Consider the following 19,047-nt stretch of genomic DNA (forward strand, 5'->3'; position numbering starts at 1 on the left):
GCATCATCCACAGAATCTGTGTTTTTGAAATAAATGAAGGCAGCAGAAATCAATCATTCATGTGAATTATTCAGTCTGACATGTTTACTGATCCAAAATATTCTAGAGCTGTAATCTCAATACCGTGAAACCGTGATATTTTTATCCAAAGTTATCATACCGTCAGAAACTTATACCAGCCCGTGCCTGTAGATGTATGACAAAATGGCGAACAACACTCAACGGCTTTTACACACAGATGTCTGATTAATCAAATAAAAGATGTATGGACTGGATTTACCCAAAAAAGGCTCTGTGTTTGACCAACTAAAAGCTGCTGTAATGTCCAGCGCAGAGCGCGTTAGTTATGTGCCTATGCAGGTCCAAATGCTCACACATTGCTTACACAGGATGTACTGCAATACACAAATATCTTTACAGATGAAAACAATTAAAGGATTAAAATGATACAAACATGATTATTAAATTTTGTTTTAATAAACACAAGTGTAGATTTGTCCAACTGTGGGGTTTTGGAGACGTCTGCATCAGCATATGGGGCATAAGAACAGGACGTGTGTTTGGATATAACTCAGTGTTTTGACCACACTTCATTATTATTGTTCATTTATTCCTTTGCTGGAGATTAGAACTGAATTTAGAAATAGTTTTGACACAAATCTTAACAAAGGAAATTAAATATGTGGGCTAATGGATGTGTTCAGTGAAGTGAGTCTCCACCGTTTCCTTACTCCACCAAAGTAAAGGAGTAAAGAGTAAAATAAAGTAAAGAGAAAGTAAAGAGGCTGAATGGAGGAGGCTCGTTCTTTATCCTCGCGCTGCAGATGCTCTGTTTCACTGTTTTCTTGCTAGTGAAGCTTCAGTTTTTACACTTAAAGAGTCCTCTATGTAAGTAGCAAATGTGCCATGACATGACGCATTTGACTCTTAAAGGGAATGAGAGATTAGCCTGATTGGTTTAATGCACTTAACTCTCAAAACACACCCAGAACTCATTTCGAGAATAAGCACAACCCTGTTAGACCATGCACCAGGGCGCAGAGCATATTTTTCTGTCCTTAAAATAGCAAAAGTGGATTCGGACATGTGCTTAATGCATTTGCACCATGTGCTTTAGACTGTGCTTAGATTGTTAAAATAGAGCTCATTGTTATTCCCTTTTTTTTGTAACAACAATGAACATTAGTTTTAGTTGCCTTTGCATGAATTATCCCATATACGATATCCCATAAATAATTTTACTGCTATTTAATCATTAAAAAAAGGATAAAATTAGCATCATGACAATTAAAATCCAACAATACCAAAACCAATATAATAAACATTTACAACAATAGACATTTTAGTCACCTTAGCGTGAAAATTGGTTTCATATACCAGTGATATTTAGATTTTACTCCCATTAATAAAACGCAAACATTTTCGTTCCTGACAATTAACAATACAATAATAAATGTGCATGTAAATTTTAGGGTGTGAATACTTTTGCACAAAGATGAAATCTGGGGGTCTGTTGCAACTTAAAGACTGAAAACTCTTCTGTAGTGCAGAATAGATTTTAGAGTTATGACAAAATGATGAACAACACTTCAATGAAATGAGAGACGTATGGACTGGATTTACCCAAAAAAGGCGTGTTGCGCGTTGAGAGCGAGTACTATACTGGTGTGTTTGGAGCTGTGTTGTGTTTTAATTTATTTATCCATCCATTCATTCATTGTTTTTCCATCCATCCAGCTATATGTCCATCTATTCTTTCCTCATTCTTTTTTCCATCCATCAATCCATAGTTTTTTTTTATTATTATTGGACCCTTTTGTCCGTATATTCGTAAATTTTTATATTTATTCTTCCATCATTTCATCCATCATCGATTCATATATACATTACTTTATCTTCATCCATTCATCTGTCATTTTACTTAAATTATATCCAATGTTTTTATTTTTCCATCCATCCAAAAATTATTAGACTTTTATTGAAATGTTTTGGGCGACGCAGTGTCGCAGTAGGTAGTGCTATCGCCTCACAGCAAGAAGGTCGCTGGTTCGAGCCTCGACTGGGTCAGTTGGTGTTTCTGTGTGGAGTTTGCATGTTCTCCCTGCGTTCGCGTGGGTTTCCTCCAGGTGCTCCGGTTTCCCCCAGAGTCCAAAGACATGTGGTACAGGTGAATTGGGTAAGCTAAATTGTCTGTAGTGTGTGTGTGAATGCGAATGCGAATGAGTGTGTATGGGTTTCCCAGTGATGGGTTGGAGCTGGAAGGGCATCCGCTGCGTAAAACAAATGCTGAATAAGTTGGCGGTTCATTCCGCTGTGGCGACCCCAGAATAATAAAGAGACTAAGCGACAAGAAAATGAATGAATGATAAATTGTTTTATTTAAAAAAATGTTGCTTTAGTCAATTTGTTGTTATTTATGCATTTTTTTTTACACAATAGACAATTTTATTATCCTTTACATGAATGTTGGTCTCATATATGAGGGATTTCACTCCCATTAAATAATATAAAAGGACCAAAGTTGTATTTTATCTTGACAATTGAAAACCAACTATACCAATAAACGTGCTATTAAATTTTAGGGTGTGAATACTTTTGCACAAAGATGATATTTAGGGGTCTGTTGCATCTTAAAGATTGAAAACTCTTCTGTAGTGCAGAATAGACTTTAGAGTTATGACAAAATGATGAACAACACTTGTCAATGAAATGAGAGACGTATGGACTGGATTTAGCCAAAAAAGGCTGTGTGTTGAGAGCGGAGTTGTATGCTGGTGTATTTGGAGCTGTGCTGTGTTAAACACTTGCCCCAGAGCAGCAGCAGCGCTCTGATTAAAGCATCTGAACAATGTAAATAAAACGCAGAAAGAAGAGCTAAACGCAGAAGAATGTGAGACAGAATAGTTCAAAGCGCAGACTGTCATGTCCAGACCACGGGATCATCCAAAAACAGAGTCAAACCACCTGCCAGAAAGCAGACGTGCCCTCACTGTGGCCCCACACTTAAACATCCCACAACTCCAGATGGGCGCGGAGACACTTTAACACACTAAATGTGCCAACTGGAAAAGTTATTTGGATAGAGATGGAGATTTGAGATCTTGTGTCAATCACACTCTAAAATAAAATGAGAAGCAGCCTTTCATTTGTGTCCGTTGAATTCTCAAGCAGGATTGTTTAATAAACTTATCATGGTGCATCATTCTGTTTATCTATCTTATATACATCTTTGTCCAGCTATTCATCTAGTGTTTCATTCATTCATTCATTCATTCATTCATATTCATTCATCCTTCATTCATTCATTCATTCATTCATCTAGTGTTATTTGTCATACATCCACTCATGCATCCAGTGTTTTGTTTCAATAATTAATTAATTAATTTTATTCATTCATCCATCCATCCATGCATCTAGTTTTTCATTCATTCATCCTTTTAACCATGCACCTAATGTTTTATTTGTTAATTCATCCATTCATCCAGCCATGCATCTCATGTTTTCATTCTTTTCATTCATCATCGTTCATCCAAACTATGCATCTACTGTTTCGTTTCATTCGTTCATCCATCCACCCATCCATCCAATCCATCCATCCATCCATCCACCCACCCATACATCTAGCAGCCATGCATCTAGTATTTCCAGTCGTTCCTTCATTTATCCATCCTATTCATTTAGAATCATTCATTCATTCATTCATCTAGTGTTTATTTGTTCATACATCCAATCATGCATCCAGTGTTTTGTTTAATTAATTAATTAATTAATTCATTCATTCATTCATTCATCCTTTTAACCATGCACCTAATGTTTTATTTGTTCATTCATCCATCCAGCCATGCATCTCATGTTTTCATTTTTTCATTCATCATCAATCCATCCAACCATGCATCTAGTGTTTCGTTTCATTCATTCATCCATCCACCCATCCATCCATCCACCCATCCATCTAGCCAGCCATGCATCTAGTATTTCCAGTCGTTCATTCATTTATCCATCCTATTCATTTAGTTTCGTTTCATTCATTCATTCATTCATTCATTCATTCATTCATTCATTCATTCATTCATTCATTCATTCATTCATCTAGTGTTTATTTGTTCTTCCATCCAATCATACATCTAGTGTTTCCATTCGTTCATTTATTTATCATCCATCCATCCAGCCATGCATCTAGTTTTTCATTCATTCATTCATTCATTCATTCATTCATTCATTCATTCATTCATTCATTCAGCCATGCATCTAGTGTTTCCATTAGTTTTTTCATTCATCTGTCCATCCAGTCATCCATTAGACCATTCATCTAATGTTTTATTTGTGAATTTTTTCATCCAGTCATGCATCCCTCCATCCACAATATTTGTGCATCTCCTCCATCCTCAAATGTTGTTGTCTCTGTGTTGAAGAGCTTTTGTTCCTCTGTTGCGATCGGATAAAAGCGTCTGCTAGACAAACACACATCATGTACAGTAGTTTATCTTGTTGTGTGTGGATGAGTTTCCTGGACGGATTACTGTTGATCTCACAGTGATGCTTCTGCACACTGATAGTAAATCTGTGATCTTGAAAACCCAACGAGTCCAGGAATACCCCGCGCTGTGGAGTAAGCCGGGGTTAAAGTGCTGACCTATAATTATCAGTGTGAGGTCAGTGAAACAGCTGGGTCAACATCCCACTGAGGGTCAGAGATGCAGAATGAAGCTCCATCAGTCCGTCTGTCAGCGGCGGCTGGAGTTATAGCAGCTTTAAGACCAGTGCTGAGGGGTAATGACTTACAGAGTAACCAGCTACTGGATTTAAATACTGATAGCCATTATACAATAGCCATTTCACACACACAAACCTTGCTGGAAAATTACCGGCAGTTTTCTGGAAAGGGATCATGTGTGAACACCTCCAGCCAATCAGAACACTCAGACGCATTCACATCCGTGCTGTTTATGAAAATAAAAGCCTTTGAATGTTTTTCCAGACACATTTAGCTGCTAGATGTTAGTCAGATAACGTTTATATGTTGCTTCTTAATGCCAACTGTGTAGAAAATGGTCGATAAATGCTTCTGATTAAACCGCTGTTTTGTTTACCCTTCAGCTCTGCTCAGTTCTTGACGCGTGTGCACGTGAAGGAGCCGGTGAGCGCCAGCACACACACATATTATGAACATCTCGACATGCGAGAGTGTTCCTCCATATGTTTTCATCCAAGTTGTAAACTTATCCATCCACAGAGTTTGTTATGTAGTCAACTGTGTAAACTTTTAGCTGCGGTTGGCGCTTCTGCCTTTGGATGTCTCTGGGATAAAGCAGCTGCGTGAATGCTAAAGTGTTAAATAAAAGTGAAACCATCAACTAAAGCCAGACCCCTTCTATGTGTACAAACACAAGCGCAGCCATTAAGAGCTCATTTCTGGTTAATGGTGTCAGAATGTACCTGTATTTTGGAATGGATGTGTGAATGGTTGTTTCCGGAACGTCCTCGCCTGTGTGAACAGGACAGATTTGAATTCACTGGTAAAGTCATTCTGGAAATTTTGCTGATATTTACTGGTATCACTGTGTAAAAGGGACTCATGACTTGCCTAATTACCCTGATTAACCTAGTCAAGCCTTTAAATGTCACTTTCATTATTATTATTTACTATTTTTAGTGTGTATTGGATGTTAAGTGTTGGTATTATTATTGTGTTAATTGTGTTACATGTGAAGCACCACACACGTCTGAATGGGGATTAAAGCTTTAAACTAAAACTTACTGTTCATGTTTAGGTCATTCCTTGTGTTTCAGCACACTTGACAGTGATTCTCTTTCTGATTCTGATTTAATGACAGCTGCTTAAAATGTTCTTGCATTAAATAATATGCACAAATCAAAGTGTTTTGTATGTTTTCATCTGTTCATCCATTTTTTCCTCATTCTGTTGTCCATGCATCAATCCATAGTTTTATCCATCTGTCCATCGTTTTCATCCATCCATCGTTTTATTTTCATCTGTCTGTCCATCGTTTAATTATCGTTTTATTTATTCAATCATTTGTTTGTTGTTTATTCATCCAACTATCTTTTATTTGCTCATCCATCCTTCTGTTCATCCATCCATCCATCTGTCCGTCCATCCAATCCATCCATCCCATCCATCCATCCATCCATCCATCCATCATTCAATCTATTTGTCCATCCATCCATCCATTCATTCATCCATCCATCCATTGCTTATCCATTCATCCATTCATCCTTTTGTCCATTGTTCATCCATCTATCCATCCATCCTTCTGTTCACCATCCATCCATCCATCCCTTATCCATCCATCCATCCATCCATCCCTTATCCATCATCTGTCCATCCATCTGTCCGTCCATCCATCATCCATCCATCCATCCGTCCATCCATCCATCATTCAATTTATTTGTCCGTCCATCCATCCATCCATCGATCATTCTGTTGATCCATCCATCCATCCGTCCATCCATCCTTCTGTTCATCCATCCATCCCTTATCCATCCATCATCCATCCATCCATCTATCCATTCATCCTTTTGTCCATATATCCATCTATGCTTCTGTCCCCATTAAATTCATTCATCAATACGTTTATCTGTTCATCCATCCATCCATCCATCCATCCATCCAGGCTTTGTGAAAGAGTCATGATTCTGTTGATTTATTGTAATATAAAGCCTCTGTAGCTCCTAAAGTGAAGAGTTCATAAAGATGATCCAGTCAAACCCTTCTGCACCAGATAATACTCAAACCCAGATGCTTTACTGTCAGATACTACACACAACACACACACACACACACACACACACACACACACACACACACACACACACACACACACACACACACACACACACACACACAGTACAGTTTCATTACAGTGCTTCATGACATGGGTTCACATGTTCTGCATTTTCTGCATCTGCTATCTGCTGTGTTTCTCTTTGAAGCCGTTGACCATTATCCTTGACATGGAGTTCACAACACCCCGCGGCCCTGGACACAAAATTAAGTCCTTTAATGATAACTCATTTCCCAAGGTTTCACGGGGAATTTCCACTGGATTACATTGTTCCACAGTCCTTTGAACTTGACATTGAACTTAAGCAGACTTTTGGTTTGCGGAGCCGTGAAGTTTGAACAAAGCCTCAGTTCACATCTCAGACTGCTCTTAATGGAGCAAATGAATCTTTAAATCAGTGTTTCATACACTGTACAACATGCTGGCCTCCACACAATTGATTTGTTTTTGGACACCATGAAGGAATTGAGTTTACTAATTAGCTTTTTTTGATTGAAGATAAAGAAATTAAGTTGTCCTCAAAAAAGCTCAAGAATTGGGTTGTTTTAGCTTATTTTAAATAATTCGTTAGAACAAACGTGCAGGGATGTGCTGAAATGGAAATTGTAGGCTAAAACTGAATAGGGGTGCCAAAATTATGTTTTTTTTCATGCACCGCGATACAGACGTGGACAATTCGGTATCAGTTTATTCATGGATCATCACCGGTTACTACATACAGACGTCATTTATCTCTTATGCGCTGTGTCATGGTAGAGTACTATTCGAACAAGGCGATGGCGAGAAATTAAAGTACTCCAACTACTTATAAAGCAAACAACTGTGCACGATTCACTGCATGTGAGTTTGCTTGACAATCATTCACTGACACTGATGTACAGCAGAACCAGGAGACACTGTTTCACTGATGGGGAGAAAATAAACAGCTCTCTCTCTCTCTCTCTCTCTCTCTGTCTGCCTCTCTCTCTCTCTCTCTCACTCTGTATCTTTGAACTGCTGGCATGTTTGTAAGTTAACTTTTCCTCTCCTCTATCGCTATTAAAGTGATACTTGTGGATCCTGACACGTGTGTGTGTGTGTGTGTGTGTGTGTAGAGCGAGTTTTCTCCACGGCGTCTATCACGGATCAGCTGTGATAGCTGAGTAATGTGCTCTTTATTAGGCGCATACAGACTGTTACAGCACATTCTTCAGTGTCCGCATCACTCATCGGTGAACAGCGCTCACAGTTTTAGAGCCAATCGCAGGCCTTTCTGTCGAGCGAATAAGCACAATGACCAATTATAGAGATGTAAGAACTCGCTCGACAACACTCAAAAAGCAAACAGGAGATTATTTACATTAGTTTGTTTGCTATAAATGCTCATGTTGTCTTCTGTGATGGTATTTGAGTTTTGTTTGAAACATTCAAGAGTGTTTTCTTCGAGCAGGTCAAATTAAAGGTGCTGTTCATTTATCCGACTGCTTGTTTTAAAGGACAAAATTGTATTAAAAATAATATACGGTATAAATATATTTTAAAAATTAATTCAGAATTCCCATGTTGTGAAGAAACAAAATATAATAATTGTGTATGGAAAGCATCGTCAATGCACCGTGATGCACAGAGATATCGAAGTGAACCGAATTGATGATCTGAATTGAACCGAACCGTGAGACCAGTGTAGGATCACACCACTAATTTTGAATGCACTTACTAAAAACTGAACTTGAAATGCTTTGAAATAATATTATTTTATTAACCTCTTAAGCTATCTTAATGTGATGGAAACACGTTTTGTTTTCACCCAAAAATGTGAATTAGACAAAACTGTAATATTGCATAAAACATTTGTGAATGAAGCATCATTTCAGTGAGAAACTAAAAGAGTCAAATCATCACTTCCTGCTAAACGTGCACTAATATTGCTGAGAGAAGTGGAGTCTGATGCACTGTTAGGATTCTCCACTGTGGTGTTTGTTCTTCTCTAATAAATGAGCTGCGCTTTAGAAGAAGAAGACCAAACGCAATGAATGCGGTGGCTTTTAGAAGCATGAGACGGGAGCGCAGACAGATGCTCCAGACAGTTCTGGAGGGAATAATAATAGAAGAATAATACTACTGAAGCACTGTGATGATGGACTGATGGAGGGCTGAGGCCTTTTACAATCAGAAGAACAACATTTCACATCTGACACAATGGAAAGCTGCAAACATGGAGAGCTGCAGACCAACATTAATGACTCAAAGACCCTGAAATCCATTTATATCTGATCATCATCTGTCAAAAACTTCATCCCAGCATGCAGACTGATGAAGCGCATGCACAGACTTTACTCACTACATCTGTTTACAGCAGAGTTTATGTGCAGCGTTTTTATTATCGAGTAGTGTGTTGTGTGGATTTATCATTTTAATGCAATTATTCCAAAATGCAGATGAGGATAGGAGGATGGAAGCATTGCTATAGAAATGTCCCGTCAGCACATTATTTGATTAGACGTTGCATTATTGGTGAGCATGTTTAGTACATGCATATTTATATATCTGGAAAAACAAAAAAACAAACAATAATATAATGTTTGGTTAAGGAAAATTCAGTGCATGCTTGCTGTTTTAAATTGATTCACAGCTTGAACTGATTTAAGAGAGCATGAATGTGTTGCATGTGTTTTTGGGTGATTTGCTGTGGTTCATAGTGTCTCCTTTCTCTCTTCAGAGCAATGGATCATTGGTGTGGTGTGAGAATCACAAGCAGTGCTCAAAGGTAAGCTTGTGGATCTCTTGAAAACCTCTGACTCCAGATCAGCAGGAGAATATTTGGAAATAGGTTACTAAAATATACTAACCTTTAGCATCTTTAAACTTTCCCTTTTCAACATTTCTCCTCCAAATGAAATAAAGTCTCAATCACTTTACTATATGTAAGAAAAATGTGGAAGATGATGAAAGAAAGGGAAAACGGGTGTGAGGGAAATACAAAAAATCATCAAACAAGTATTATTATATTAATGTAATACAAAATAAGTACTTTAACATCTTTAAACTTTCCTTTGAACATTTCTCCTCCAAACGAATAAAGTCTCAATCACTTACTATTATGTAAGGAAAAATAGTGACTGCTTTAAATTTGGTATAATTGACTAAAGTGATTTGTTAAAATATCTTATTACTCAGTGAGAAAATGAGAATAGCTGCTATTTTATTAAGTTTTTTTATTTATTTAAGTCAAGTCAAGCTTTATTGTCATTCTGCTATATGTGGACATACAGAGGAACGAAATATCGTGTGCATAAATCAATCATAAATACAAACACAACACTGCACAAAGAGCTGTTTAAAATAACCAGCATATTTAACTATAAGATAATTAATATACACAGAAGACAGGCTATACATATACACACGAGGCTGAACGATGTTGTGCAGGATATTGTGCAGGAGATGTATTAAAGGTGAATATTGTGCAAAAGCGGTATTTAAGGTTGAAGCAAGAAGCGCAGCATAATTGTGGTACATTTATAGTAAACATCGTTTTCATTATTGAGTCCTTGTAAGATCGAGTTTAGATAAAGTGTCAGGTGCATGAGAGAAAAGAGTGTTACTACAGGTCAAGCCCACTCACCTGAATGAAGCAGAGTTGAAATGCACAGTGTAGGCATGTGCCGGTGTATCACATTTTCATGCTGCGATTAATGATTGAGCTTTTATCACGGTATACGGTATTATCACGATATTGTAATTTTACTAGAGAAACAGGTAAAAAACACAAAAACTTCAATAACAAAACTTTAATAACTTTTAATTAACTAAAAGTACTCTAAAAATTTAAATACAAATAAATATAAATAAAACAATACACATATTAAAGGTAAACTTGAGCAATTATATCAAGTGAATGTGCAAAAGGGAAACCGTCTTCGTAATCCCTCTGCATTTTTTTGGAACCCAAAATATTTCCAAACTTCTGACTTTAACCTTTTTAAAGGGGGATAAATTGTCGGCAGGCGTTCCTCCTTATCAACTCATATTCTATAAAACACAAAAGCCATATATATGAAATAAATAAATAAATACAAACTTTAATCTCAATTTAATTTCTGTATGCTGTCCATAAAGATATTTGTTGAGTTCTAAAAAAATACACTATTCATTCATTTATTTTTCTTCGCATAAGTCCCTTGTTTATGAGGGGTTGCCACAGTGGAATGAACTGCCAACTATTCCAGCATGTTTAATGCAGCAGATGCCTTTCCAGCCACAACCCAATATTGGAAAACCACCCATACACACTCATTCACACACACTCATACACTACAGCCAATTTAGCTTATTCAATACACTATTCACTCAGCCTATATTCAATAATAAACATAACAAAAACTGCCTGCTAATGCATGGGTAAATCTTCAAAGGGAACAGTGTTACATTTTAACCTCTTTCACCTCATCCTGCTTGCTGTTTCACTATCTAAACAATGAAAACATAATATAAGTCAAATTTGTTTCATTTGATATTATGATTAACAGACACCAAACAGCCTTGTGTAGCTGCATATTTTTATGAGCATCATCTTCACACTGCATATTTATAATAAAACAGGGCTTAAATATAACTGTCTCCTTTCATTTCCATTGAAAAGAATGAACTTTACCCTGTCTATTTTGCAGAATATCAGTTTTAATAACCAATAATGGCCATTATAACAGTATAACGTACATTAAATTTTAAACGATAAAGGTTAGCAATCAGTCAATGTGCAGAATCAGTGTATGTGGTTACATAAATTAATATATTAGCTTATCTTTGCACTCAGCCAAAACAGTTAACTGAGAACAAGTGATTCAAAAGACATAAGAATTGTTAGATAGAGACAACAGGATGAATTCAATATCACGTTTAACAGCTATAGTGAGATGAGACCATCCAGCAGATGAACTGTCTGACATGCACTATACTCTGACCTGGGGTTTATGCTCACCCGCTGAACTAGTGGCTGGCAGCTCTGGGCAGAGAGTGTGTGGTCACGTGATTTGCGTTTTTAGCCGTGTACTAGAATGAACAGAGAACTTTTCAGAATCGCTAAATGAAACGCCGGTGTATTTCCCGCGATTTCTCTGCGCCTCCCTTGCGTTTCTTCTCTCTGACTCTCGACTATTTTGGACAAATACACACAGACGACGCACGCTCACGCGGAGTCCAAATAGGAGTTTGTGATTGGGCCAGCCCAATGTCAATACCGAAAAGAGCCAATGGGCTGCAGGGTGTCACATGGGCCGGCCCGGTCTGTCTGTCCGGGAAAAAAAGCATCTACTTTCAGAGTCACAGATCACACCAGCGCCAATCAATAAGGCAGAAAAAAAACGATAGGCTGATAAGCCTTTAATGGGCGATCAGATCATAAGACGATGATCAGCCCGGCCCAAAAAGTACGTCGGCCACCGGGAAAGTGCCCGGTCTGACAGATGGCCTGCGTGTGAGGATTATAGTGCGGTGGCAGCGGCGGCGCGCACTGCGCACACAGGGCTTCTACATGCGGGGATTGTTTACATCAGAGTGCGCATCAGTTCTGCGCAGCATATACGCAGTTTTTCTTCAAGCGGTTGATGGAAAATAAGCTAAGGCGCGTTCTAAGAATATAAATTCGGATCTATTATTTTTCACGGTATTTTGAAGTGCCCGCGATAACAATATCGTGCATATTCATTACCGTGATTTATCGCATTACCGAATACCGGCACAAGCCTAGCACAGTGTTTCCAAGAGACAGGGAGTGATTAAGAAAGTGTCTATAGTGTAAATGTGCACCTGGTGCAAGAGTCCGAGAGATGAGAGGGTGTTTTTTCTACAGGTGGTGTGTTAAGCCCACTCACCTGTATGAGCTGAGGTTTCTGCAAATGGTGATATTTTCATGTTTACTATAAATTCAACATCTCATGCAAGAAAAGGGATATTTTATTATTTTGTCTCTGTTATGACTTTAAAGTTTAGCTCTAGGGGTTAAAGAGGTAACATTTAGATGTGACTCGACAACCAAATATGACAAAAATAAGTGCATTTATTTACAAAAGTGAAGTCAAACAGCAAAAATAAAACGTGAGCAATTTCTTGCAAATGTCAATTTTTCCATGAAACAAAGTACAGTACTGTAAAAATACTGATGTCATGTCTCTGTCTCTGTTTTCAAACTATTATATTTAATTGACTAAAGTCACACAAGTGCCAATTTCACATCCGTCACATCCATAATCAAGCTTTTCCCTGATAAATGCAAACATGTCAAATATAATAAAATCAATCATGTTTGTTGTGTAGAGAGCCGACTCTTATCCTGTTTATTAGCATTATTTCTTTAGGTTTGTGCAGTTTAATTCACTGAATTTCTTCAAAGTATGTTGTATATACAGTAAACTCGCAGACTTTTTTGATCACATCCATTTCCTAATTTAATATAGAAAATGTTTACAGATTGATATATTTCTGATCCCGTAACTCTGCAGTGTTAAAATCAAACTAAAGTCAAATCAGCTTAATATCACACAACACAAGCCAAAACACACACACAGAGCAAACAAGAGAACGAGCTTCCATGCTCACGTCCCTTTAAACTTTGGGCTTCCTTCCTGATTGGCAGTGAAGGTGATGACATCACGGAGAGTAATGATGATTGATTATAGATTTTATGCATGTAATTACTGCAATGCATGTAATTGATAATATTTAAATACATGCATATAGGGGTAAATAACTGATAAATCTCAATACAATAATATATTCATGCAATAAATAAATATTCATGCAATTTACAGATTTAAGGTTAAAGTGCATTCATTCATTCATTTTCTTTCAGCTTAGTCTCTTATTTATCAAGGGTCACCACAGCGGTATGAACCGCCTACTATTCCAGCATATGTTTTACGCAGCGGATGCCCTTCCAGCTGCAACCCAGTACTGGAAAGAACCCATTCACACACATACATACTCATACACTACGGCCAATTTAGTTCATCAATTCCCCTATAGCGCATGTGTTTGGACTGTGGGGGAAACCGGAACACCCGGAGGAAACCCACAACAACATGGGGAGAACATGCAAACTCCACAGAGAAACGTTAGCTGACCCAGCCGGGACTCGAACTAGCAACTTTCTTGCTGTTAGGCCACAGTGCTAAACACTGAGCCACCGTGTCGCCCTTTAGCAGTGCAAGGAAAATAAAATGTTTATACGCTTTGTGGTTTACTATAGTAACAGTAATTTGCAGTGTAAAAGCAATCAGAGATTTTACAATTAAGGTAAGGTTAAAGCATTAAAAAGTCCAGTGCAAGGTGAGATGCAGTTGATGTTGTATATAAGTAATTCCCGTGTGTGTGATTGTGATGCACGCTCTGCGGTTTACTATGGTAACAGTAATATTGAGTCTCTGCAGGGTCTGACGGTGCAGACGCGTCCTGTGTTGATTCATTACACACAGACAGGAACACAGTGTGATATGATGAGCTCATGCATGACTCTGTTCACACTACACTGCGTACACCGAGACTATTCAGTTCAGACGTGCGAAAACATCAGCATGAAGGAGACTGAAAGAGGCTTTTCTCTTTAAATGATGTGTGATGTGCATTTGCGTTACATTTACGTTCACTTTAGGGATTTGTGGAACTTTTTAAATCACAATACAAATGTTTTTTTCAGGATTGTGAGATTCTCTTGTGTAAACTCGAGTCATAAAGTTAGACATAAACTCACAATTCTGAGAAGTTCTGACTTTATAGTTCACAATTTTCACTTTTAATTGACAATTTTGACTTTAAAACTTGCAATTGCAACTGTTTTTCCCGCAATTCTGACTTTGACTCATAATTGCAACTTTTATCTTGTAATTCTGAATTTTTAACTTGCATTTACAACGTTTATCTGAGAAAGACATTCATTTTAGACGTGTGAAGACATGAGGATGAACATGATCACTTTTAATGTAATGTAATGTGCATTTGCGTTACATTTGCATTACATTACACCACTTTAGGGAGCTTAGATTTGTAGAATTTTATGGAAACCTGTTTTCACCATCAAGGGAAAATAAAAAAGAAATAAATTCTACATTTTTCTCAGAATTGTGAGATTCTCTTGTGTAAACTTGAAATTGTGAAGTTAGATATAAACTCACAAGTCTGAGAGATAATTTGCAATTGCAACTTTTTGTCTCACAATTCTGACTTTATAGCTCGCAATTGCATCTTTTTATCTGATAGTTATGACTGTTACTTGCAATTGCATCTTATTACCTCCATTTGCGACTTTTTATCTGATAGTTATGACTGGTACTTACTTTTTACCTCCAATTGCGACTTTTTATCATAGTTTTGACATGATAACTCTTCTTTTTTGCAACTTTTTATCTGATAGTTCTGACTATAACTTGGAATTGCAACTTTTTATCTTGCAATTCTGACTTTATAACTCACAACTGTAACTTTTTAACCTGCTATTCTGACTTTATAATGTGCAACTTACATTTTTTACCTAAATCTTTTACCATATGAGATGTGCGAAACCTTGAGCAAAACTCTGAAGGAGACTGAAACAGCGCCGGTTTTTCACGTTTAGAGAGTTTCGATTTTTTGTTGCTTCATTTGAATCAGAGTTTTATGCAAGCCGGTTTCCACCACTGAAGAAGAAACAATAAAAAACATTTGTTTTTGTCTCAGAATTGTGTGATGTTAACTCACAACAATGAGTTATAAAGTTGGATAGTAAAGAATTCTCACTTTAAATTCCACCACTAAGGAAAATAAAAGGTTATTGCATTTATATATGAGATGGAAACCCAAAATTGCAAGTTATAAAGTTTACAATTCAATTCAATTCAATTCAATTCCCCTTTATTTGTATAGCGCTTATAACAATGTAGATTGTGTCAAAGCAGCTTCGCATAAAAGGTCACAGTAAATAGGAACAGTGTTGTTCAGTTTGTAGTGTTTAAGTTCAGTTCAGTTGAGCTCAGTTCAGTGTGGTTTAATAATCACTACTGAGAGTCCAAATACTGAAGAGCAAATCCAACGATGCGCAGCTCTACAGATACCGAACCATGCAAGCCAGTGGCGACAGCGGAGAGGGAAAAACTTCACTAAATGGTGAAAGTGAAGAAAAAAAAACCTTGAGAGAAACCAGGCTCAGTTGGGCACGACCATTTTAATTTCTCCGCTGGCCAAACGTCTTGTGCAGAGCTGCAGTCTCAGTGGCGGAGGCTGGAAGCTGGCCTCAGCGAAGACTCGTCTGTCTCTGGAGCGTCACAGGAATCAGTCTCATGTTCTCCACTCTTCCATGACCACCACAGTAGCTGCTCAGGATACGGCCTGGTCCAGGATATGGAAACCTTGGGATCATCTCGTCGCTGGTCTTGGATCGGATCAGTGACTCTGCATAGTCTGAGGGCCTCGGGAAGAGTATCCCCAGGTGGAAATGGAGAATAAAGAAAGTAATTAGCGTAGCTGCTGTTCATAGTGTATATAAACAAGGTGCAATTCAGAAAGATAATTAGAATTCTGAGATTAGCAGTCGCATCTGTGAGAATGCTGACTTTATATCTCGCAATTCTGAAAAATAAAGTCAGAATCTTGATTTTACAAAGTCAGACATTATAGCTTTCAATTGCAACTTTATTTCACAATTCTGACTTTAAAACTCACATTTAGGACTTTTATTTTGCAATTCTGAATTTTGGTTTGCCAGTTCTTTAATTTAATATTTAAAAATTCATAAATACTATTATATTCGCTATTAGTTTTTATTACATGCTATGAACAAAAATAATTCAGAGAGGAAAACGTTTTTAAGGACAAATAAGAATTGTGAGATTGAAAAGTCACAATTAAAATGGTTTATTTTGTAGCAGAAAGAAAGAAACAAACAAACATACTCTAGTTCTAAGTTCACAACTGGAGCATATAATATTAAGCAAAAGGCTATAAACTCTTTTAAAACACTCTTTTGTTAATACAGTTTTATTCCATGTCTGAAACGACTTTCCCTAATTATTGTATTAGTATCCAATATACTGAATAGCCAATTTCTCAGCAATGGCCATCTTTTAAGACTTACATTTTCAATGGTATTGAAATGAAAATGCATCACGCTGGCCTTCACAAGATGGCGAGTGAAGTTCGGCCAACAAGAACAGACATTAACAAGGCAAAACACAAATTCATTTTGCTTCACAAGTTCTCTTTCTCCTGAGTTAATGAGGATGTCAGAGGGCTTCAAAGAGGAGATACACTGCGCTATAAAGCCAAAAAGGCGCTTTGTTTTTGTGCTCGAATGCAACAAAAGACCTGCTCTTTTTCTTTCCGTGGAGTTGGCCAGTGTTGGGTCCTGGCAGCGGCTCTGTCCCCAGTCATTCATCAAGAGTGCTGTGTTAAAGCAGGATTTGGCTGTTTGCGTGTCTCAGTTTTGGGCGTTCCCATTACTATTGGCCCTCGTCGTCTCAGAGAGTCACACACACACACACACTCCTGACGCCCCTGAGGAGATCATGCCATGCTTGTGCTTGGTGTGTTTCTGTTGCTAGTTATCTGTCAGGAATGCTTCAGAATCGTGCTCTTTATGATGGTTATTAGTGATGTATATGTTGTGTTTCTCTGGGTGGGACGATCTGGGCTGATTTTGTGTGTCAGTTTAAGTACACGTGTGTCAGTCAGGGTTTAGAATGAGAATTAGGGTTCAGTAATTGTGTAATCAATCATTTAATGTTCTGACAATGAGAGATATAGTGTGGAATTCTGAACTGATTTGGAAATGTCTTGGAATTCAGATCAGTTCCTGATTGGATGGTGAGATGGACTGATACGTGGATGCAGAGATGGTGGGTTAGATGGGTAGATGGTTACATAGTACATAGATTGCTAGATTTATGGATGGATGGCAGGATGGATGGATATACAGTTAGATGAATAGAAGGTAGGGCTGTCACAAGTATTGAGTTTGGTACCAGTGATTTCTGTTCAGCATGTCAACACAATAGTCAGTTGGCGGTGTTTAAGAACAAGCTTAAACGTTAGTGGGTAATGGACGTTTTTATAATTTCAGTACATCAATGGTTCTCAATTGCGGTCCTTGGGCCCCCCGTCCTGCACATTTAGTATGTCTAACTTAATTAACACGCATGATTCAGATCATCGTCTCATTAACATAGAGATACATGAACTGATCCTTGTGTGTCAAATTGAGAGATATACAAAACCTGCAGGGTGGGGCGGCCCGAGGACCAGAATTGAGAACCACTGCAGTCCATATTGGTACTGAACTCAAAATTTTTGATAACACTAATAGAAAGATAGATAGATTGGTAGATGGTTAAATAGATGTTTAGATGGATGGGTGGATGGATGGATGGATTGGTAGATGGTAAGATAGATGATTAGATTTGCAGTTAGTAAGGTAGATAGTTAGATTGATATAGAGATACTAGATGGATGGCTAGAAATAAGGTTAGATATATGGGTGAATTGGTAAATGGTTACATGATTGATGGACGGATGGATGGATAGATGGATAGATAGATAGTCGATTAGATAGATGAGAAGGATAGATAGATTGGCAGATGATTCGTTGTATAGATGGGTAGAATTTAGATGGATAGATGGGTGTAGAAATGATAGATGGATAAATAAATTGGTAAGGTAGATGATTATATGGATAGAGAGATGGTAGATGGACAGAATGTTGGCTAAATACATGGAGAGAAAAAATTGTAGATTGATTGGTAGATATTGAGATGTATGATTAGATGGATAGATATTTGGCTTGATATATGCTTGGATGGATGGATGGAAAGTATTTTGTTAAGGATAGAAAGATAGTTGGATAGTTAGAAGGTAGACTTGTGGTTAGATAGTTAGATGGCTAGATCAGTGGTTAGAAGGTAGATGTTAAGAAAGATGGTGAGATTGATGGATGCATGGTTAGGTTGTTAGATGTAGTTAAGTGGTTGCGTTGAAAATGGATAAAGAGATTACATTGGTAGGTAGATGGTTAAACAGTATATATATGAGGCACTTGTGGTCATTATTGCTTTACATGGAAATCAAAGTGAGCATTCAGCAAATATTTAATGATCAGCTTTGGTTCTGGACCATTTACAAAAGCCTGAACAGTGTTTACATGTTTAAGTGAAGCTTTACAAAAGCACATTTATTTGAGAAAGCTACTAAAATGTTGTGTTGAGCGGTTTTGTCAGCATGGGCTCAGTGTGTGCTGCAGGTT

At 37.5% G+C, this 19,047-nt stretch overlaps 1 protein-coding gene across 1 annotated transcript in view; it reads left to right on the forward strand.

Annotated features, from left to right (window-relative positions):
* Positions 1–19,047, forward strand: part of LOC130235421 (anosmin-1) — a 106,157-nt gene that overhangs the window by 23,989 nt on the left and 63,121 nt on the right. Inside the window, exon 2 of the mRNA XM_056466004.1 lies at positions 9,505–9,552. Coding sequence (XP_056321979.1) covers positions 9,505–9,552 — 48 coding nt within the window. The remainder of the gene's footprint in view (positions 1–9,504; positions 9,553–19,047) is intronic.

This window comes from Danio aesculapii, chromosome 9, assembly GCF_903798145.1.
Source record: "Danio aesculapii chromosome 9, fDanAes4.1, whole genome shotgun sequence".
In the NCBI taxonomy this organism is placed as follows: Eukaryota; Metazoa; Chordata; class Actinopteri; order Cypriniformes; family Danionidae; genus Danio; species Danio aesculapii.